General features: G+C 36.4%; 2 protein-coding genes across 5 annotated transcripts; one reads left to right on the forward strand and one right to left on the reverse strand.

Annotated features, from left to right (window-relative positions):
• The first annotated feature begins 1,949 nt into the window (after positions 1-1,949).
• LOC122579262 lies at positions 1,950-10,744 on the forward strand. 4 transcript variants are annotated; one of them, XM_043751390.1, is made up of 12 exons: positions 1,950-2,192; positions 2,328-2,453; positions 4,936-5,067; positions 5,280-6,143; positions 6,575-6,668; positions 6,834-6,907; positions 7,512-9,265; positions 9,432-9,683; positions 9,776-9,838; positions 9,912-10,134; positions 10,262-10,340; positions 10,450-10,744. In XM_043751390.1, the coding sequence occupies exons 1-7, from the start codon at positions 2,151-2,153 to the stop codon at positions 9,222-9,224; spliced, it is 3,045 nt and encodes a 1,014-aa protein (XP_043607325.1). In that variant the 5' UTR covers positions 1,950-2,150; the 3' UTR covers positions 9,225-9,265; positions 9,432-9,683; positions 9,776-9,838; positions 9,912-10,134; positions 10,262-10,340; positions 10,450-10,744. The 4 variants fall into 4 exon arrangements, with proteins under 4 accessions (XP_043607325.1, XP_043607324.1, XP_043607327.1 ...); XM_043751389.1 differs by having other exon boundaries at positions 9,439-9,683; XM_043751392.1 differs by having other exon boundaries at positions 9,439-9,683; positions 9,937-10,134.
• An 8,629-nt stretch (positions 10,745-19,373) lies between these two features.
• LOC122579635 (probable LRR receptor-like serine/threonine-protein kinase At4g37250) lies at positions 19,374-23,518 on the reverse strand. The gene is made up of 2 exons (XM_043751841.1): positions 21,784-23,518; positions 19,374-20,268 (listed from the first exon to the last, which is right to left on the reverse strand). The coding sequence occupies exons 1-2, from the start codon at positions 23,420-23,422 to the stop codon at positions 19,586-19,588; spliced, it is 2,322 nt and encodes a 773-aa protein (XP_043607776.1). The 5' UTR covers positions 23,423-23,518; the 3' UTR covers positions 19,374-19,585.
• Positions 23,519-23,776: the final 258 nt, after the last annotated feature.

Consider the following 23,776-nt stretch of genomic DNA (forward strand, 5'->3'; position numbering starts at 1 on the left):
AGGCTAGTTTTACAAAACGAGAAAAACGAAGATTATAACATTAAAATTAAAATAACACAAATTTGTCTAATTAATACTAGGGTTTGATGATCTATTTAAGCTTACTGTCTTGATTTCTTTAATTGCAAAACGGATTGATGGCTTCTTATTGGAGAATATGCAATTGTTACGACATTTCCATATAGTCAAGCAACATGCGTATGACAAGGTTGTTTTTTGTATGGGAAAGATGAACCTTTTTATGTACTTCGAAAAGATCTTTGACACAGGAGGGGGTGATTAGAGGAAGTTTACACCAAGATAGGATGTGGTTCAATAGTGTGCTAGCAAAATTGCGAAAAAGGAACAGATGCTAGCGAGGGTGATATTTCTTTTCAGCAAAAGGTCGATGGTTGGAAGTCTGTCTGGTTGCAAAGAGGACAGGAGGTGCTAGCGACGGTGATATTTCTTTTCAGCAAAAGGTCGATGGTTGGAAGTCTGTTTTGTTCAAGTTTCCAACCAGAAAGATTGACTTTAAAAGGTGCTAGGTGATTCCACGGAAAGATCCAAAAGCTTGGCCCAAATTCAGCTCGTTGAAGATGATTTCTCATTGATCTCGATGTGAATAAGCTACAGGGGTCTAGAGTCATATCCATAAGTCGTTGGTAGACTTCAAAGAAGTCTTCTGGATTCGGCTAAGCATGTCTTCTAGTTGTTGGAGTTCAGTACACGTTGTTGGCGTTCTGGACCAGCTCCATTCCCAGGGTGAGAATCTGCCACGACCCACGACCGGTTTATCTTTCACAGATCAACACGTCTTTTTTCCATTCCACTCTGTACAGGTCTGGATACACTTCTCTGAATGGGACAACTCCATTCCAAATGTCGATCCAATAACGGATGGCGGTTCCGTTCTCGACCTGACCTGTGAACAATCTTTCCAAAGCAACATCAAATGGGCTAAGATGGGAGTTGAGGTTGGCAATTGCCTTCCAAACTCCCACCATATCGGTCTTGAATGGAATGGGAGAGCAATTTAACATATTGTTCCTAAAATATTATATATCATTTAATTTTTTCAACTAATTTCATTTAACATAACAATACACTACATAACCGATTAATTTGTATCAAATTAAATGAATAGAGCTCATATCTTATACTCACTTGACACAACATGTTTGTTTATTAACGTGTTAGTCTAAATATGTTAGCAATTAGCAAGTTCATATCATCATATATATAGAATAAAATATAGTTTACTACAATCAAATAATTTGAATGGATTTTGTTTTTTTTTAGATTTGAGAGATCTACGTTGTAAATAATTTTATTCAAGATATTATAGGTAAATTAAGAGGAAATATTAAAATCAATAAATAATTGAAATGAGTAATTTAGGTATTTTAAAATGAAAGTTAAAAAAAAAGAGTAATGTATTTTTTGAGGGACACCCTCATATAACACCATCAACGCCACAACCGACGCTACTCACCGTCGTAATAGTGTTATTAATACATTGTTTTGAATAATAAATGAAGGGTACACTGGTCGAGTAAATTGCTATTGACTATTTTTATGAACAATTGGTTTATAGTTACAACGTCTATGTTGCAATATCTCAAAGTAAATCGAAAAGTATCTTAATAAAGTGTTATTGAGCAACAAAGATGTCAGATCATAATACATAAACAAACATTATTTATAAAAAATAATTCAGAAGACAATAGATTTTATCTATATTTTTTCATTTAAATTTACACATCTAATAGTTCATTTATTTTTAAAATGTTATAAATGATGTGTATTTGACACGAGTATAATTGAGTTATTAAAATTAGTGAGTTATAAAAATTTGACCCGTGTATATTAGGAAGAAATATTAAAATTAAGGGAGTAAATAAAATAGGTAATTTAGGTATGTTAAAAGTGAGAAAGAAAAGAGTAATTTATTTAGGGAAGAACTGAAGGACACCCTTATATTACACCACCAACGGCCACAATCGGCGCTACTCGCCGCCGCCGCAATAGTCATAGTGAATAATAGTGATCTTTGGAATGAGGTAATTTAGTATTGTTTTGTTGTAAAAAAATCTCTCCACTCCACTCTACAGTCCAAATCACCAATCAGCAAGAGAAAAGGAAAAGAAAGGAAAGGCAAGGCTGGTAGAATGAGGAACTTACTAGGGTTTCATCTTCCTCGTTTCTCTGAGGTATCATTTGTTTGTATATATTTAATTTAATTATAATTAATTAAATAAAAAAACAAATCATTACTACTACTTTCTAGTATCATCTTCATCAATTAAAAATAAAATTTATGATATATTCGTATATTATTTATACAGGAGGATGATTGGCTTCCTGGTTGGCTGCAGCCGCCTTCCTCCTCCCCCTTGATATCAAGGGAATTGGATGAGGATAGTAATCAATGTCGTCGTTCCTCTTTCGGCGGTCAAGAAGGATTTCAGGAGGTTCGATTTTTTTTATTTTATTTTTTCATATGTATTTCAAATATTACTCCGTACTGTATAGTTATGAAGTTAATGATATTAATCACAATCTCGTTTCCGATTATCAATTATGATTAAAGGCGTCCGTCACAATAGTTTACTATTCTCACAATAGCTCCTACCCTATGGTTTCAAGCGAATAACCTTTGTACAAGCTACCAGGAAATCCACTTGAATCATATAAGCTATTGTTGTTTAGCTTCATTAGTCTGTAGATAATAGCCGAATGCTATTAAACATCTAAGTTTTTTTGAATGGGCGGGTGCCGATGCACCATGTCTGTTGGCAACTTGGTTTTAAAAGGCGATAGGCGCACAAAAGCGTTAGGGTCCATTTCGGAAGCGCAAAGCGCTAAGTGAAAAAGCGGCGAGCTTTTCGTACGCAAGGCCCACACTTATGAGAAAAAATTATAAATTATTTATATAGTATTTATAACACATAGAATACCAAAACACCATCAATAAGATACTCATTTACGTCCCGCTTTGATCAAATTTGGTGTTTGAAAAGAAACTCTCAAAAGATTGTTGGTCTTGTTGAGGAAAAAGAAAGAAGAGATTAATCTTAAGAGGTAAGAAGGAAAGTTTACTTATTTATAAAAGAAATCCTCTTGTGTACAAAAAGCTCACGCTTTTTAGCGCCTAAGCTTACAAAAAGCCCAAAAAGCGAGCGCTTTTTGTACACCCTGCGCCTTGAGTACCAAAAAGCTCCAAGGCTTGCGCCTAGGTCAGGCGCGCTTTTTAAAACCAAGGTTGGCAATATACTAGCATAAGTTGGTAAAGGTATATTAATTATAACATAGGTGAGCTTGATGTGAACTTAATTAGCATAAGTTCAGCTACATTCCGATTGGTGGCGATTCTTCTAAAATGTAGAATGCTAATTTTGAACTGGAGATATAATTGAGCTATAGGAAACAAGAGCTCGCCCATACACTCTAACATAAGGTTTGGTGTCTAATCTCTGGGATCTCTTGGGTGAAAGGAGGCTAGTGGCACTCTTTTATTGTAGGAAAAACCGATGCTATTTTGCATAGGGACATAGATCCAGATATTTTTATAATTTTATTTAGTTATTCTATCAATCTTCTTGGCTTCACTCCAAGTATATGCAAATTGTATCTGATCCTCTAGTTTCAGATTATGTAGACCCATAGTGGCATCATTTGACTGCTGGAGGACATATGGTGTATATGTCTTTTCGTTCTATAATGTTGTCCTTTTGTTAGTCTATCACTTGTACCTGCATAGATCAGTTTCATTACAAGCCTGGCACTCAGCCTGGTCTGAGACGAATCTTTAAAAGTTCAGTTCCTGTCCTATATAGCTTGATAGGCCATTCTTCTGTCCATTATTCTTTGAGATGTGGGGTTTGCCTGGCATGGTTTTGGTCCCGCTCTATGACTATCTGCTATACTACTTAATCAATTATTTGTAAATCGCTTTTAGACTTTTAGTAAGTTGGTTTGGCCAGATTGAGTAAATACTCGGCAAATGTGTAAACGGTCTTACTATCATATTACCTCTTTGCATGAGTCTAACTTTTTGAGGGAAAAAGAACGATGTTGAGTTGATACAACCTTAGCAGTCACTGCTTCTTTCACTAGTGCAAGCTTAAAACACTATTTGACTGATATTTTATCATATAATGTAGTGTTGTAGGAATGTTTGGGCTATTTCTAGAAACGGACCAGGATCGGGACTAGACTTGTTTTCCGATTCTTATGTATATCATATTATAAGCAAGTACGGTGTATATGATAGACATACTTGGAGGACTAGAATCAGGATTGAGGAACATAGGGGTAGGAAACACTTTACTTTAGGGTTAGACATCTTTGCTCTTTTAGGTGACTTAGACCCCCCTCTTTCTGTCACATTTACATGTGTAGACTATTATTCTCTTATATGACCTGTTACCTATATTCATACACTCATAAACTCTGGCATGCCATTTATAGCTCTCTCTCTTGTTATTGTCATGCACATGCTTATATATATTATTGTATGCTTTATATGCTTATAGGTCTAAATATTGTTTACATGCGAATATGTAGGTATGTTACCCCTCTTTTGTGACATGCACTATGCTATAATGATATGACCCAAATACAAGCATCTGGTACATATTACACTATTTGCTTATACACACATACTGACATACAGACATGCTATATACACACACACATGCCAACACTGCATGCCCACTTTTCTTATTACACATATTTTTTACGGAGGTCTTCATGGAAGCAGTCCTCTATCTTTGGGTAGAGATACCTCCTTCATACCCTGCCTTTGACGGGAGGGTATTGTTGTTGTTGCATGTACAAGTACTATGTATGGTGGGGTATTGACCTTTTTGGATGCTTCTTAGTTATTGATCTTTATGATTACTAATATAGTTCGACATATATCTGACTGTATTCTCTTATTGCAATGGCTAGGAACTTGGATCCCTTCAACAAAGCACCAGAGAAAATGGGAATATGTCTTCTGATGACAGGTACAAGAGTTTCCATTTGTTCTTATCTGGGGAAGACGATTCAGGGTTGAATTTTCCTTCATCTTCTAGCAATGTAAGTTTTTAAGTAGACTATCTGGACATTAATATCCTAAAAACATATAAATTGGTGACTGCTATCATCACTACTTCTTTTACCTTGTATTTTTAGCATGATTTTCCACCAACATGTTTCACATTTAACAATTTTAAGATTTTATCGATTGCATCTCATGTTCGATTCCATGCATAACTTTACTGAGAAGTCTTAAATAATTTACTTGTCAGCATGAAGTTCGATATCATCTTCGTCTATCAACCGAAGATTCTCAGTGTACATTAAATCCAGTTTTCAGTAGATCTCAATCAGAGAGATTAGAATTCAATCAAACTCTCCTGTTGCATCAGCCAGAGGCTAAAGTCCTCCCTGAGGAGGACACACATAAAGTGAACTGTAATGATGATGAAACTCATATAGTTCCAAGTCAACCGAAGGACAATTTAGGAATATCACATCATGAATCTCCAAGCTTTAAGGAGCAAAAAGAAAAAAACTCATCCCATAGAGTTGATTTTGTCAATGCAATTGAACTAACTATTGCAGCGTCAGAGGCGCTAGAAATACACGAGATAGTAAAACATGTACCTATTACAGAATCTTCTATTGGTTTAGCTGTACTTGAAGCTGCATTAAGGGTGAAGCAAGCACGTTTGGAGGATTGTATAGAGACTTCCAGTAGCTCTTTTGAGGAAAGCAATGAGATTGACTGTGATGTTCTCTCTGATTTGGATGAGTTGGCCATGGCAGATGCATATGAAGATGTGGGTTTGACAGTTAATGGCCACAGTGATCAGAGTGCTTATGGATCCTTATCTCATGTTAAAGATAGTTATGCCTCAGAAAACTACATATTTGAGGCCAAACAGTTGGAAGTTGATTCTGGCTTTAATTCTTCAAAAGAACAACATAAACAAGTTGATAATGCCAATAAATTGTTGAAAAGGGTCCATATGAACCAAACCTTTGAAGGGAATACACACGAGGGACATGTGAGTTATGAAGAACTAGGCACAGAAGACGCTGATCTAGCATGTGACATTGATCCCGTTCTCAGTTGTTCAGTTAAGAAAGCTGATTTTTGCATGACAGAGGTAAATCAAAGACCTTTAAGCAAATTTTGTACACACTATGTAGAAGTGGCAGAACACGCAGGTTCCGTAACGAGTCAAAATGGGTAATTATCTATTATAAGGGTTACAAGTTGCTTGGTTGATCCAGAACACTATTCTTTAGAAATAATTTCCATGTCAATAATGATTACAAAATTTTAATTTTTTCACTATCTAAGTTTCGTACAGTATGACTCAGAAGGTTTAATGCATGAAAAATATACTTTGGATGATTTTTGAGCTGTCTGACTTTTTCACTATCCATCTGTAGGCGATAGCTTGTGACCCAAATCAACCCATATTTAAGTAAATGGATCAAATTATTCACATCTAACTTTATGTATTGAGTAACCTGTTTACATAATTTAGTTTTATTTATTTATTTATTTTTTATTTTTTTAATATTATTGTAGGTTAGCTTGGAGAGGGACCATATACCCGGGGATACGACATCATTGCATACCATCTTGAGGTCTTCTGTACAATATGGAATCTCTAGATGCAATGGTGATTTTGGCTTTCTGGTTTCCTTATTTTTTTAAAACTTTTTTCAGCAAGTTTAATATCTCTATGAATGGTTTTTACTCTTTCCATCTCTGTTTCCCTCTTTCAGTATAGAGATTGTCATTGTATTGTAACCTCGTTTTGGGTTTTCTGTGTTTTTTTTCATAGAAAGAGAAGATAAGATGACAAACTTGGTTCCAGATAGATTTCAAAGTCGTTGGTTTGGTGGTTGGACATGGAAGGTTAGTACAAAATGCCTTTTATATAACCAATTTTTCAAAACAGCGTTGAAGATTATGTATTGGTTATTCTTGAAAATGTAGAAGTTTACATTTCAATTGACAAGTGTTACTCTGCAGTTTTAGGGTCAATCACACTACTTAACACAGTGTTGCTATAAGTTTTGTTGCAAATGTTGTATAGTACAGTAGAATATTTTTGTCTATAGAAAGCCCTTTAGCTTTTATATTTATTTCTTGAAAACTCATTGGAAGGCGAACATATCTGGTTAAAAATGCCTATGAACTTTTGAATAAAACAAGTGGATGTCTTATCAGTCATGAATAATGTGAAAGATACATGGTGTGTATGTGTTTACCATACAACATTTCTAATACCATCTCATTTAAGAAACAGCCAGTCATTTATCGTATTTGCTTTCTACTAGTTTAACTGAGTTGAGTTAGAATGATGCCAAAGACGGATAATAAACATTGAATATACATTCTAATTTTGTTTTATCTTCATGCATTTTTATTTTTCACCTTTCTTTTTGTGCATTGTGATTTCCTTATGCTGATAGTCATCAAGTATGACATTTTCATCTTTTTCTGCTTACATTTTCAGAATGATCCATGCATTCCTGCTGTTAAGGACGATAAATGCAAAAGACACATTCCTGAACTATTTGCTAACGAAACAAGCTCTATCTCTGAATCTGCCGATGTTGCTCCAGACATGAATTCCTGCATGCAGAAACATGACAATGAGTGCAATTCAGTTTCTCAAACAAGTGTAAATCCTGAATGTGCATATGAGAAAGCTAGTAATGGTGGGAAATATTGTCCTGATGATTTGCCAGCTTCCCGTATCGTAGCTCTTGAACACTCGTATGATAAAGCCAGGACTAGTGGGAATTTGCTTTCTGATGGTGCTATGTCCCCAATCGACCCTTTATGTTCTGTTGTTCCTTGCAGTTTTACTTCAAATAGTGCTGGCCACTCTCGTATATCTCAGAATTGTGAACAGCAGGTGAAATTTGGGAAGTATTTGAGCCCCACAGCTGCACCCAACTTCGACACTGCTAAAAGGGTATCGCCCCTAAGTGAAGGGAGATCTAATTCTAAAGTTATTGGTGAGGGCTCTCCAACTGTACGCAGGCAGCAGGTCTCACTTAAAACTTACAGCATGCTGGATCCTACATCATCTGTCAGAGAACAAACTCGTGTTAAATCTTTACCATCTGAAAATGTTCCAATGTATTTTCCTGCTGATATGCAAACTCCCACCCTTGACTTCAGAGGTGATAATGATGGGATTATTGAGACCGCAAAAGGAGATACAGAGTTGACGAGTCAAATGGTGAAGAAGATGAACTTACCCATGACTAAAAAGAATGGTAATAAAGTGGTTTTAAATAGCAATGTGGAGTTATTGCCAACCAGAGTTTCCAGAAAGGTCAAGTCTACATGTAAAGGTTTTTTAGTTCCAAGGAGAAAGCGTGTCCGTTTCTCAGAACCCGAAATTAGTTATCCGCAGGTAAACATATTCAAACAATGGCCAGAAGTTAGACTTGAAGATCCTTTGGTTGCAAGTAAAGCGTGCAGAGGATTAAGAAGTTCTAATCTGCAACCTAAGTCTGGGTCTTGTGATAAAAAGATGCTATTTCTTGGGCTCGAATTCTTGCTTACAGGATTTTCTGTCAAGAAGCATAACGAAATCAAGAATCTAATCCTAGAAAATGGTGGAATCGTTTTTGACGATATTCCTTTAACGCTTAGAGGAAAACAAAGCCTAAAACTTCCTCTTGTTCTGTGTCCCAAAAAGCTGCTGACAACCAAATTCTTGTACGGATGTGCAGTAAATGCATGTATTCTTAAAGTTAAATGGCTGTTTGATTCAGTTGGTGAAGGTTTGATCCTACCACCTAATAAATATACAATCCTAAAAGAACATCCTAGTAAGAACTGCAACATAATAGGAAAGCCGGTCTGTAGGGATTATTTTATCTTTAATAATGTTGCCATCATGCTTCATGGACAACACAATTTCTGCAACAAAATGGCAAAAATCATCAAATATGGAGGTGGGCTGGTGTTTAAAACGCTACATTGGTTGGTTAAGTGTCTTGATTCGAAAAAGGTATCCATGGGGGCTATTATTGTGGAGGATGAAAACCACATTTCACGTCAGTTGAAACAATGTGCCTTGGAGCAAAACATTCCTACAATGCCATTTAGTTGGATTGTAAATAGTTTATATGCAGGAAGGCTTTTTTCCTCACCAGAACTCAAGCTTTCAGATGATCCGCTTCTTGCTGAATTGAGTGAAGAGATATGAATTTTTACCTCACTGTTGGATTTTATTTTTAACATCTTCAGGTACATTTTTTACTGTCTTTATCTCATTGTTTGACTCTTGTATATGCAATTAGTATATTTTGATGGCAAACTCTAATTTTGTAGTTGCTATTAAAGTATCAGAATCAGATAAAGTCTAATTGTAAGATTTAAATCGACTATAAATAATACTTTGACATGAAAAAAGTTCACAGGTTTATAATAATCAAATGTGAGTGGGATGTCATCCAACTAAACTAGTAACAGTGCATATGATATCAAGAAAGAACAGGTGGATGATGATGATTTAGTGTGGATGAGCTTAGTGACTTCACCGGTCAAAGGTTCCTTTGGAGAGTTTCTATTACCCAGTCCAATCTTGAAAAACGAATACCATTGGCAAGTTCACCGACGACGGTCATACTATCAAAATTGGTGTAATCTACATGGCGTTGAACAGGTTAGGGACACTTTTTCTATAGCTTAAAGCCATGATTTCATTTTTTTTCCATCACTCGTTACTAAGAATGTCGATGACTTTATTCTTTCCAGGAGAACACTTCCCCACATAACAGTATGGCTACTCATCGTCCCGATTCCCACATGTCTACTAAGGTATCAACACATAATAAGAAGTTGAACAAGTCTATTCCACCAAATTTACTTTTCTAATTTCTTAATTCAACAGTTCAAGATGCTATTTCCGTTACCAGAAACAATGCTGTAACTTCGAATTTGACCACCACTTCCAACAGCCCACAATGATTAGACTTTGGAACTTCCAAGCGTCATCATGATCTGAATTTGGAACTTCCAAGTATCAAGTCCACCTCAATGATTAGACTTTTTCCGAAACAAGATAGTATTGAGAACCCTTGATCCTCAATGGTCTTCAATGTATGAGCTTCATGGTAACATATTTGTTCCTAATCTTATGATATGGCTTTGTTGTGGCATTGAGCTTAATTTTAATTTATTTACGGCCATGGGATTCCAGCTATTCACCTTTTTTGCTTAATATATGTATACATCTTGCAGGAGCTTACTATCATATTATAAAAAACCTCTTGGAGTTGATTCCCAGAGGATGCCAATGTTTGCAGAGGTGTTGACGAAGGTATGGATGGAGTATAACAATCCAAGGTTCCTTTTTTTCATTTAGTTCATGCCAATTTCTGCAATTTCATAGTTGTGCTGTTAAAAAAGACATTATTTTTATGTTACAGTGCTGTTTTGATGGTTGTGGTTCAACCTAGAGAACACAACATGTATGACCAATATTGGCCGAGTATAAGTGTATAACCCTCAAGGAAAAATATCCTTTTCACATGCTGTTTACAGGTAAAATGGAGGAAGACATTAAATTTGATTGGTTAGTTTTTAGAATATCTAAAGTTCATGAGGGGGTGTTTGGATGCGTGTTGAAACTAAAGTGACAATAATCAGTTTGTGTTTCAGTAAAACTGATCATGGTTAATAATTTTTATGATTATAGTGGGTCAAAATCTTGGATTTGAAAAAGCAGATACTAAGTTATAAGACAATTGATCACAGGCATGATTTCACTATCCATAGCGTTAATCACTTGATTCTTTGAAACTGATTCTTCTTTATCTTTATTTTTACTTCATCACTTCTAAAACCACTACCGCCGCTGCCCATCGCCGCCGCCACCCGTCGTTGCCGTCTCCACGGCATCATGCGGGCATACGTCTAGTGCTATATAAGGCAAACATCCTTTTTTTTTCATTAAGCCACTCAGACTTTGATAAGACTATATTACCCCTATCTAATCTACATCCCTCACAACCCATATACATGATGTGTCCAATATACCCCTAAATTTGTACACGCCTGATAAAAACCCTTCTCACTCTACTTCCCCATTCCCCCCTCCCCGGCCGCGATTCACACCGCAATCACTCCTTCCCACGGCCGTCATCACCACCACAAATTACGACCACCACAAATCAACCTCATCTGGAGATTTTTCTATACATACCCTTCCAAATAAAATCCTTATCAAATTGTGTTTGGACTTCGATAGAGCAACTACCATCATCGATAGTTGTCACTATTCCAGTACGTTATTTTTATTGATTTTATATCATATCTGAATTTTAATTTGTGTGATTGTATCATATATATAAGATAGAAAATGTTGCGAAAAAGTGGAAGATATGATGCCGATTGCAACTGTTCATGAACATAAGGGGCTTTATTTTTTTAAAAGTTATGTGTATATATGCATATGTATATTTGTTGATTTTCAGTTTTTCATATCTAATTTTTTGAGAAAAAATTATTGTTAATTGTTTTTGTGTTATTAGGGAAGATATATTCTGGAAATTAATCATATGGAAGGTCTATTTGGTACAGGTAAATTACTTAGCCAGAACAGAGCTCGACCTCCGCCAGGTACAATCAATCCAGAGCCCAAGGTAGCAATTACCCAGCTATGAAGAAATATACAAGATCGGATATGGACCCTTTCCATGATTATCCGATTAAACATATATTAAGCTCCGAATATATCGAACACGACTCGATAACAAGATTAACATAAATCTCCTTATGAAGGAAACAAGATATTCATAAAGGAGGAAGAGATTTACCCTAATTCTCTTACCATCCTCTCCAAGTTTTCTACCCTCTATATAAATAGAGGAAGAAGCCTTACGGCAAAAGATCATATATACGTCACGTATCTCACATATACGACATTAATACAATACACTAATCCTTCGATCAACATCGTTTATTCGACCTTCGAATAAACCCTAAACAAACCTCTAAAACCCCAAGTCGCAGATAACGACCTGGGATTAACCAACAACAGGCGTAAAGCGGTCTACGAACCTCTGACCGGAAGGGAATTGCCAACAAAACATTATCAAACCCACTCACACATCCGGTTGAGCCATAGTTCGATTATTTGATCAAACAAATTGGCGTCATCCGTGGGACCTTTGTTCTCATATTCGAACCTAGCCACGATTAAAAGAATAGCATTATGCCAAACCTCGACTCCTTCCCAAAACTATACGGGTTAAATCCCGCCCAATGCCAAGACGGGAATGATAATGAAACTCCCGCGGTCGTAGGCGTAGACTGCCCATCAGACATTCGAGACACGGAAGAACCAGACGCCAATTGGCGACATCAGGACAGCTCGCACACGCCGGGTTCAGATCTGTCAACGGCCACCCACGATAATGTAAGAGTGGAAGTGGGAAAAACACTGAATTTGCAGGGACGGTCCTAGAAGCATGACACGCTCGTTCGTGTTAAAGAATCGAGGCTCGGATGGATAAATAACCCTTACTTAATACCACACTCCCCAGAAACCTGATTCAGCACATGTTGGCCGAAGGTCCTCGCAAGACCCCTGGGATGCTTCCTTAAAAGACAGAATATATGGAAGAGTCTCTACGTATGCGAATCACCCGGGGAAGATGTAAGAAATATCAACAGCTTAAGTCCTAAGTAGATCCATACTGGGACCACTAGGTAAAGACTAAAGCAAGTCCCTGCTAGGACTGCGAAGTCAAAACCAGGATGGATCCATACCAGGATCGCCAGGTAAAGACCAAAGCGAGTCCGTGCTAGGACCGCGAAGTCAAAACCAGGATGGATCCATACCAAGATCGCCAGGTAAACACTAAAGCGAGTCCGTGCTAGGACCGCAAGGCCAAGACCGGGGTAGATCTACGTCAGCCGAAGCCCTGAATAGCCCCGCACCGGGACCGCCGGACAAGGACCGGAGCAAGTCCGAATCAGGACTACGGGATAGGGGCCAGAGGAGTTTCCTACCATGGTCGCCCCACCAAAACAGAATCATGCTGGAATTGTGGGATCCCCGTAAGAACCAGTTTGCGCCAGCACTACCAAAACGAAAGGGATCCGAACGGAACACTCTAGGTGCAGATCAGGGTGAACCTACTGAAGGGGCGCCAGTCCAGATCCCTGGCAATACCGTTGCAGAACCAGTAAAGCCGAACAACATAAGGGCGATCTCACAGGACTCGGGCAATCCGACGTCCATAAACTCCCAAAAGATAGCCAAGATGCACCTTTTACACTGCGGAAGAATTACACATGGCCATTCCCCCAGCGAACAAGTCTCCAATAAAAACAATGGGCATACCCGGGGGAGGGATATCTGCATTGGTCGACAAGGGAATCACTGACGCTGACGTACAGGCAAACTATGATGTGCTATGTGCGATAATAAGGCGCTTAAGAGAAACTGATCGGGTGTACGAACCGGAGCCTGTAGCCATGTACCTATAACGAAGACGAGGCATAAGACAAAACAACACAGAGTGCCTCCCTAAGGCAAGGCTCCTAGGCTATACAAGAGAACCATCGGGATACCAACACACAAGAACCTAGCCTGACAAAAATCTACAGACAGGTAAGGCACCTGAGCGACTGACCCAAATACTACAAGGACAAAACCTAAGAAGGGCCCAAACCAAAAATAGACACAAGATCGATGGGTAACCAAAGAAAACCCCTCTTTTACCCACAGATATAACACACCCTGCAAATACGAACAACTCATCTGGCAACGATATGCGGGGCTGCATGGTAAAAACAGAAAAGAAACAACATGAAAACATATACTACAACGGTGAGGGGGACCCAAACGATTTTCTAAACAAGTTCATCAAGATCGCAACAATTCAAAGATGGGATTCGCGAACCACCTGCCGTATTTTCTCCTATTCCTTAACCGAAAAAGCAAAGGAATGGATCGACAACTTGAGCACAAAATTAGAAGATGACTTCGAAACCGTGAAAGCAAAATTTATGTCACAATTCATTACACAGAGGAAACGTAAGAAGACACATGTGGCGGCACATGACATAAAACGTCAAAAAGAAGAAACGCTCAAGGGATTCATAGCAAGATATACATTTTAAACCCAGGAGATATGCGGGTTACCCAAAATTCAGAAAATATTGGGGCTCATCCATGGACTACGGGTACTTGAGCTAGTTGAATATCTAACGATGAACTTACCCGAGACATACGATGAGCTCATAACCAAGGCTCATGCCTGGATTGATGAAAAAGGAGTAAAAGGAACGAAAGACCACCCGAGGAAACTGTAACACCCTACCGTTGGCGGAAACATGAGGTGTCATGAAAACTACAACACGACATGGAATTACATAGATACTGCTAAATGAAATAGAATATAATATATATATATATATATATATATATATATATATATACCTAAAAACATGAGTTCAAAGTCATAACAGTGTTAAAATAGCTTATTACAACCAAGTCCATAAAGAAATAATCCAAGGCATGTAGCCTTAAAGTCTGACAATAAATAAAGGAGTACTAAACTCCGAAGTCCAGGCCTAGCATAGCAGTATTTATCCCTGATTAGCCTGAATACCTGAAAAGTATACTAAAACGTGTCAACACAAAGGTTGGTGAGTTCGTAGATTTATGTCAAAAGTCTAGTCAAGGAAATAAGTCTTTTGTCGACTCTTTTAAGTCTAAACAAGTAGTAGTTCAATATATCAAGAGCAGAGTTACGCCATAATAAGTCTCAAAGTCTCAAGTCTCAAAGTCTGACCTTACGGTACCTGCCTTAGTCCATAGTCTCAAGTCACCAATACATAAAAGCACGTCAAATAAGCACGTCATAAAGCACAACAAACACATAGTCGCACACATACAATAAGGCAGAAGCACGTCAAATGACATAAGTAACTCTATACGCAGAGGCTCAATATTGAATAAAAACAGAAATCGACAAAACTGTTTAAAAAGAACAAGTATACTTTTCACCCCAAAAACTTATAAAAAGAGGGACTACGAAACTCACCTGAAATAAGCTCACTATCTGTCCAAAAGTCCTACATTGTCCACAAGTCATCTAGCAAGTACTTACTTAATTGCACAAGTCCATGTCCTATACTAGTGTCATAGGAAATGCCATTATGTTTTATTAATTGTCATAATATATATATAGTCCTTTTGTCCTTATAAATTGTCCATGTGATATGTTTCTTTTAATAATGTCACATTCTTAATGTTTATATCTCGTCATATATTTATATGGAATGTCATTATAAAATCTGGTCAAATAAGTCATTGACTATTATTATACAAATGTATAATTTATATAGTCCGTACAAAGTCTTTTTAATATATATATTTAGTCATATGTCCATATTAATTTAATTCTTGTGTATATATATATATATTATATATATATGTCTATTTAAATTAGTCCTTTTATATATCTATACTACATTATAAAACAGATCTCCCCTGTTTATATTTTAAGTTTTAACATTTATTTTCCCAAAGTACCCATATATCAATTCTATATTACCTAGCACTCTTTCTCTCTCCTCAAATCTTAACCAATCATTTTTTTTCTCTCTCATCCATAAATTATTTACTCCTCTAATTCATTCAAAATCTTTTATCTCAAAAACCGACATCGATAAATTATAAAAATTATATGAGTGTTCTTAAAATTTCATGCTTTCATTAGAGATGTCATTCGATATACTTTTAGACGAATTTTTAAATCCGAGGACGGAACCCGTACAGCTAAGGCATTTGGCTATCACACTATATGACCTATAACCCCCATCGTATCACCGCCACAACGCGCAGGTACTTACTCTCGTATATATATAAATATATGTATATTCATATTAATTTCATTATTATAAAAATTGGGATTTAATTTTAAATATAGATCAATTAATTAAAATATAATTTAATTATATTTAAAAACTTTAATTTTTGACTAAAATACCAAAATAATACCCAAACCCTAATCCTTATGATTAAGCCGTCGTTGACCAAGTTTGACCGACGATTGACCGATAGTTGACCGAACTGAAAAATCAAGATTCCGGTCACTATGATGAACCATAACCAATTCCAAGACCAAAAATTACTAAAACAACTCGAATTTAACTAGATCTAACTAAGAACAACCCGAAAATCATATATATAGTCACGGTTTTAATTAATTTCGTATATGTTCATGTACAAAAGGACCGAAAATACAAAGATTACATCAAGTCTAGACAAGAACATGGATTTCGGATGAAAACTTTTCAGATTCAAAGGATTTCGGACTCAAAGATTTCGGATTTGAAAGATTTTGTGTATAACTTCCCGGATTTACAAAGATTTCGCACATATATACCCATATTCATACATCAAAACCGAATAATATATATAAATGTAACACTTTTCGGATTCCATCCATGTTTTCATAAACAAAACCGGTTTATATATATGTATTTTGTAAAATTTTCAGATCTATATATACATATACATACTCAAATCCGAATGATATTATATATAATGTACAAATTTTGAATCTATATATATGTGTAAGAAAAAAAAATCGGATATATATATATATATAAGGAAAAATTATGATTTTTGATGAAGAACAACCGATTTAAACATGGATCTATGCAATTCTTACCAAAATCTAAATGAAAATCGAAGAAGATGATGAAGAACGATGGTGCTTTACGGTGGTTTGTGGTGGTCGGCTGAACTAGAGGAAGAAAAGAGAAAGGGGGTGGCTAGAGAGGAAAGGGAGGAGAGAAATGTGTGTGTGAGAAAGTGAAATGGAAAAAATGGGAGGCTAGGGTTGGGAATTTTAGGGTTTTGTTTGTTCATACTCCCCCCTTGACCGAGTTTGACTATCTTTGACCTCCTAAAATCTCATTTGACTCGACAATTTAAGAAGACTCGTGGCTCATAAATTTATTTTGTCGACATAGTTGAATGTAACTTTTCAATAGTTTTCCAACAAATATAAACATGACTATATTTGTTTATTAAATTTTTAATTGATTAAATTTTAAGTATTTATCTTAATTTGGCATTTTCACAAGACAACTAGTATTCTTTTTATTCTCGAGTCCACATGCAATTTTTCTAAAGTCTAAATGCTCATAAAGCCTGAAATAAACACAAATCCATTTATTTCATGATAAAGTTCTAAAGTCTAACGACGTACATAACGAAACAACTAAAAGTGACCGGAAAAGTAATTCAGGAAAAACGCTCAGATGACGGTTGTCACATAAACGGAAGAGAGAACTAATGAATCAAGGGAATGAAGATTTCATAGAAAACTCAAATACATAAAAAGAAAATATAAGAATAGTATTGTTAAGATTAACAAAAACGCCAAAGTGTATCCTTGCAACGGAAAAGGTGGCACAAACATTTCTAACTCCACCTAGGTTGGTAACTCGAAAAAAGGATCGGGGGAAATATTGCGCATTCCACAAAGACTATTGACACAGCACGAACTCGTGTCGAAATCTCCAAAAGGCCATAGAAGACGCAATAACCGCCGGAAAGTTGAAACACCTGGAAAGGAAAACAGCAAGCAAGGATAGGGACCTACGGCAGAACACCACACAAGCACAAATCCCCGAAAGGATTGACAGCAATAACAGCGTGTCGAGAGGGGACAAAAGGAGAATAAAACTTTGGAAGTTCCCAGGTTGACCATTCTGCAGAACGGAGCAGTACCAAAAAAAAAAAAAAAAAACGGGGCAAGAAACCTCCAAGCCCCGACATCAGACCAAAAGAGTACGGAGCAGTACCAACAATTAAAGCGGCTGAGTACGACAGTACTCATGGACTAGGCCCTCCGTAAGCACGTTAAGGAAAATTCCGAACCATCGGAAGATGATGAATGAAAGCCGAGCAGTACGGGAGCTTACCATGTACAAGCCTTCTGCCAACTATCTTTTGCAAAAATAAAAACGCTTTCAGAAGATTGTTCGAAATATAAAAGCACGCAAAATATACATGTACAAAAAGACTTTATGCAAAGCTCAGGGGACGCCCGATAACACTTCCAAAAAGCAATAACGTCATAAGACCACTACCATAAGACAATCACGTCATAAGGCGACTGTCATAAGACAATATATGAACTTTAATCAAACTGTGGACAGAGCCTCTGTGACAAAAAGATCAAAAAGATCAAAAAGGCCGGTTTGGTAAAAGGAAAAAAAATTTAGCCCAACGGAATAAGTCTTGAAAAGGTATACGCCAGTAGAAGCCTGACCAGCATCTTAAAAAGGCACATGCCATTAGATAATCCAAATAAAGGCTAAACTAACAGAAAGACTGCTATCATAAAAGTACGACTCAAAATTCAGATTCACAAAGTAAACAACTAAAATTAAATAGGAATAAATCAAAAAATTCAGAATCACGAATTCATTAAGATAAAAAAAAAATTACAAGAGGTTAAAGTGAACCTAGTTAGTGGAGCCTGGTGGTGTCGTTCTGCTGCTGGCCCACTGCGTTGGTGGAGTGATGGTTGACCGTGGTGGCGCCGCCGTTGGTTCACTGTTCACATAAATAATTTAATGACAAATATTGATGAATATTAAAGTCTCTCCTTTTAATTGCTAATTCAGGCTCATAATCTACACCAAAACAAAATTTATAGCATAAAAAGTAAGAACATTAGAGAATGATTTTTGAAGAATAGAAAAATTAGTGAATAGGAGAATAAACCTACCCATATTTATAGTTGAATTTGGAGGCCCTTCGATTTCTCCATAATCATCAAACAAGAACGGTAACATCATAATTGGGAGAGAAATTCATTTCAATTTTCAAGGATTTAGGGTTAGAATTGAGGGATTTGAGAGCGTGACTGTGAGGCCGTGAGTCTGTTATGTTTTTTTTTTTTTAATTAACTGATATAATATAGAATGAAGTATAAATTGGGGGCCTATGATATATGGGGGCCTCAAGATATATGGGGGCCTCAAGCACCTGCTTGACCCAGATATTAGTTTGGGCCGGTCCTGGTAAGCATCAGTATATTGCAGTTATATACAGGCGATTTTATAGGCTTGATAATTGATGGTTAGTGGACTGTTGTATTGGTTATACATTTTGTATCTGGTTTTTTTTTTTAAAATTTTTTTTCATTTATGAGAACCTACATCTTAGTTTCTTTGTAACGTGTAAGTTGGAGATCACCACTTTTCGGAATTTACTATAGTAGTTTAATTGCTTTGAATTATAAGAAACACATTATATTATACTTATATTATATTATACATATAACTAATGGTCATGTCTATGAATCGTGGCAAGTTGTTGAATGAAGTTCTATTACAATTGGTTAATGTTATTGGTAACCACACTTAACAAACTTTATATACACAACTATTAATCTCAAATGTCATCTCTACTCTCTCCATATCTAGTTACAAACGTTAGACAATAATTTGTTTTTATAGTTTAAAACAACCAATTACTCAATATTTTTCAATCATAAATACACATCTCTACAATTTCCTCCCCTTTCAATAATATGAGAAACCAGTAGAAGGGAATTTGTCAAGAACATGTAACACCTCTTTCATATGTGGTCTTTTATTCGGAATTGATGATATACAATTATAAGCTACTCTCAACAGTGCCAATAACGCCTCTTCCTTATCTTCCATATTAGCACGAATTGCCACGTCAACCATTCGCAACACCTTTTTCTTTTCTTCGTTTGTCAACGTGGCACTCCACGTCATACTAGCGGGCCCAAACTCATCCGAGATAATAACCTTTCCCGTTAAAAGTTCTAGCAACACAACACCATATGAATACACATCCCACTTTGAGTTTGGTTTTAGGCTTCTAAGTGACTCCGGTGCGTAATATGGAGAAATGCATCCCATAGAACTTGGACTAGGGCTCGGATTCGCCCCAATCGTAATATCACCAAAACCATCTCGAGAAGCATTCGACCTCTTACTACCAAAGGTTCGGGTTGATCCACCCACTTTGCAACTTTGATCGCCTAACACTAGCCTCTCAAGCCCAAAGTCTCCTATCTTTGGCTCCATGTCGGATCCTAATAAGATGTTACTAGGTTTTAGATTTCCGTGCACTTGCTTTTTGTCATGAATGTACAATAGGCCACGGGCCGTGCCTTTCGCTATCTTGAGTCTCACCTCCCACGGTAGCGGACATGGCGACGATCCACCTTTTTCTGCCAAAAGTACAATTTAATGAGTCTTAATAACAAGTCACGATACACAACTTCTATAGTTCTATGACTTCTATCTATAATAAATATACACTATTATTAATTTGAAATTATTTTGTCTTCTAACATGATACTACATTTTTATTTCATCTGTTGGGCAAATTAATTAACTCGGTATTCATATAAAATCAACACATATTTATAAAAATCAACACATATTTATAAAAATCTACTATTAAACTAATAAAAAACTGTTAATTATTTATTTAATAAGTCATCACACGTATGCCGCATTAGAGATCTAGGTTCAATCCATGGAAATATATCTTAGTGTTTATAGCGGCTCATTTTGACCCTATGCTCAAAAAACGAATTATTCTTAAGATTAGTCTTTTTAACATTAATCTCAAGCAAAACGATTAAGAAACCATGAATAAAAATAAAGTAAAATCATGACACATGGACTCAAAGCCTTTAATGCTACTATGTACGCCATGGACCAAAAAGTATAAGTAATGAGAAAAGTCGCTACGTGACAGTTGACTTGCGGTGCATGAGGCAATACATTAAATAAAAACAAAAGGTTTAGTTACAACTACTCCACCCTTGATCGTTCAGTCGGTCCCCGTCAACAGCTCATGTTAGCAATGGGTAGTGTTGGAAAGCTATACTGCGCATGTGCATCTTGAATATTATTGTGTGTGGAAGAATTTAGTTGATTCATAAAGTTATTGATATAGTATTATTAACTTCAAAGTTTATTACAGTACAATAAATATATTGATTTATATTCGCTAAATCTTAATCTTCATAAAATAATCATCAAGAAAATTCCAAACTTTACAAATAATGCTAAAAGTGGATATTAACGTGATAATTAAACAAGTTGGGTTATTCTTTATGCACATTGTAAAACTAAAAAGAATACTAACATGGAAATAATTAATTGACCAAACATGGTGGATTAATGAATGGGGTGTTCACAACTTCACATGTTACACCGTATAACATTCATGTAATTAACAATCTAATAAAAATCTACCCCTTGATATATAATATTTGGGGTTAACTAATATGCTGTTAATAGCATTTAGTTGGTTGTTGTTGCCCTCACATTCAGGGGGATGATTATTTATTTATTATGTGGGAAATTCAGGGGGGAGGTGTTTGTGAGAGTAGCAGGAATGATGTTAACATCATTTTATACTTTAACATAATATTTATCGATAACTAAATTTTTAAATAACGAAAAAAAAAATACCGAAAATAAAAGAAAAAGACCTTTTCTAATTTTCTTGTGATCACTCAAATATAAAATATATCCTACAGTCTACTGTTTGCTTACTTATTATTTTGCTTTTTCTTAAAGAAATTTTCTTTTAAAAAGAAAATGTTTAAATTGTAACCAAATGTTAGTCTTCATTATAGAAGTCACGGTAGCAAATGCTAATGTGGACACTCGAAATGCTAAATTGCAAAAAAAAGAAAAAAAAAAAAGGAAAGAAAGAGATGACTCACTATAACGTGCATTGGCCAAGCTGCCATAGGGAACGTAGTCGTAGATAACAAGTTTCTCTTCCGCACCCCAATAAAATCCACGAACTCGAACCAGGTTCGGGTGTACTAGCTTAGCAATCACCCGAACCTGGTTCTCAAAATCCCTAAACCGCTCTAGCCCATTTTCACCGATCCGTCTTACTGCCAAAGCGGTACCATCCTCCAAAACCGCCTTGTAAATAATACTTGACCCGGTTGCCCCAAGTATATACGCTGATGCCTTTAATAGCGTCTCGAGCTCTAACTCTTTTTCGCCCCCATCAACCGTCACCAACCCTTTTTTCTCTCCTTCATTCTTCGTCAAACTCTCGGGTTTGCCCTTTTCGGACAAGGCCATTTCCGTCTCCGAGCATTCGGAGCTAGAACTTTCGCTCAATTCTGCGTCTTCGGTGCTTTTTCTCTTCATCAAACACCCCCATGTTCGTAACCCTTTATTTTCATCATCAGAAGCTGACCCCCAATCAAACTCCTTTCGAAGTTCATTTTCTTTATTTTGATGACATTCTGATTTATTCTGGCGACGTTTTTTTATAATGTAAATAAAAACAAAAGCCAAAACCGCGACGACCGCAATATCTCCCACTACGATGCCAACAATCGTGCTCGTTTTCAACCTACTTTTCGATGATGATCCACTAGAAGTCTCATTGCTTGACTGTGACGCGGGTATCGTTTCTGGGATACCCGCGATCGCGGGCGGGTACGAATCCGAAGAAATATTCGGTGGAGTTGAAACCGAAGAAGGGATCACACACAACTTTATAGGTTTCCCACATAGTCCCGGATTTCCAGCAAACGATATCTCATCTTGATTGAAAAAAATACTAGATTCCGGAATAGCTCCCGTGAGATTATTAAATGAAAAATCAATTGTCACATTTTTTGCAACATTATTCACGAATCCTTGCGGGATCTCGCCCGAAATATTGTTATGTGACACGTTAAAATACTCAAGTGCACCATTACCAAAATTATCACTAGGCAATGACCCATTAATAAAGTTGTACGAAACATCGAAAACTTTAACGGAACCGAACCCATTTGACAATTCACCATGAAAATAGTTGCCCTTTAACGAAACAATCGTTAAATTGGGCAACAATGCCAGAGTTTCGGGTAACTTGCCAGTTAACAAGTTACCTGAAACATTAAGGATTTTAAGGCTTTGCCAGCCTCCAGCAAACACGACAATGTCCCCAGATATGAAGTTGTTGGAAAGATCAAGTAATTGAAGCTTAGGTGCACTATACAAAGACAATGGGATAGTCCCGTTGATCGAATTATTCGATAAGTCGATTTCTTTAAGGTTTTGGATCAAACCAAGATTTTCGGGCATGGAACCATGGAGTTTGGAGTTAGGAAGTGATAATCCGGTGACATAGATATCGGTTAAGGTACTTTCACATAGGATGCCATACCATGAACAAGGAGTTTCATCTAAGACATTCCAATTGTCTAGAACATGTAAAGGGTCATTTAGTATAGAGTATTTGAATGAGAGTAACAAAATGCCATCAATTGTGAGACCAAAAGATTGATGAATGTTGAATAAAAGAAGATAAAATATGGTTTGGAAATGGTTCTTTTTGATGGTAGTCATGATGTTTATGAGGAGGAATCACACATTTTATGATTTTTGAGGGAATGAAAGGGGAGTTGGAGTGTGTGAGATTTATGACAAACTATGAGTATATGAGTACAAGGAGAATGCCATGTGAAAGAGAGAGGGAATTTAATTACAAATAAAGTAACAAATATACTTTAGGTTTCAGACCTTTTTGGTAAGTGAATGAACATGTTATACATTAAAATAAATTGAGACGGTATATATTGATTAAAGTAAACTTTTTCAATTGTACTTGTTCTTTTCAAAATTGATTCCTTTACCTCAAAATAGATAGTGTGTTTTCTGCTTGAAATAGAGTGTAAATTATAACTATGATTTATACAGTAT

Source organism: Erigeron canadensis, chromosome 8 (genome assembly GCF_010389155.1).
Source record: "Erigeron canadensis isolate Cc75 chromosome 8, C_canadensis_v1, whole genome shotgun sequence".
NCBI lineage: Eukaryota > Viridiplantae > Streptophyta > Magnoliopsida > Asterales > Asteraceae > Erigeron > Erigeron canadensis.

Bases quoted from the DNA above. Each gene is read 5' to 3' on its own strand.
- LOC122579262 (XM_043751390.1), top strand. From the start codon at position 2,151: ATGAGGAACTTACTAGGGTTTCATCTTCCTCGTTTCTCTGAG. The intron at 6,669-6,833 runs GTGATTTTGGCT...TTTTTTTCATAG, and splicing joins TGGAATCTCTAGATGCAATG to AAAGAGAAGATAAGATGACA. The intron at 6,908-7,511 runs GTTAGTACAAAA...TTACATTTTCAG, and splicing joins TTGGTGGTTGGACATGGAAG to AATGATCCATGCATTCCTGC.
- LOC122579635 (XM_043751841.1), bottom strand. From the start codon at position 23,422: ATGACTACCATCAAAAAGAACCATTTCCAAACCATATTTTATCTTCTT. The intron at 20,269-21,783 runs GTGAGTCATCTC...TACTTTTGGCAG, and splicing joins CTTGGCCAATGCACGTTATA to AAAAAGGTGGATCGTCGCCA.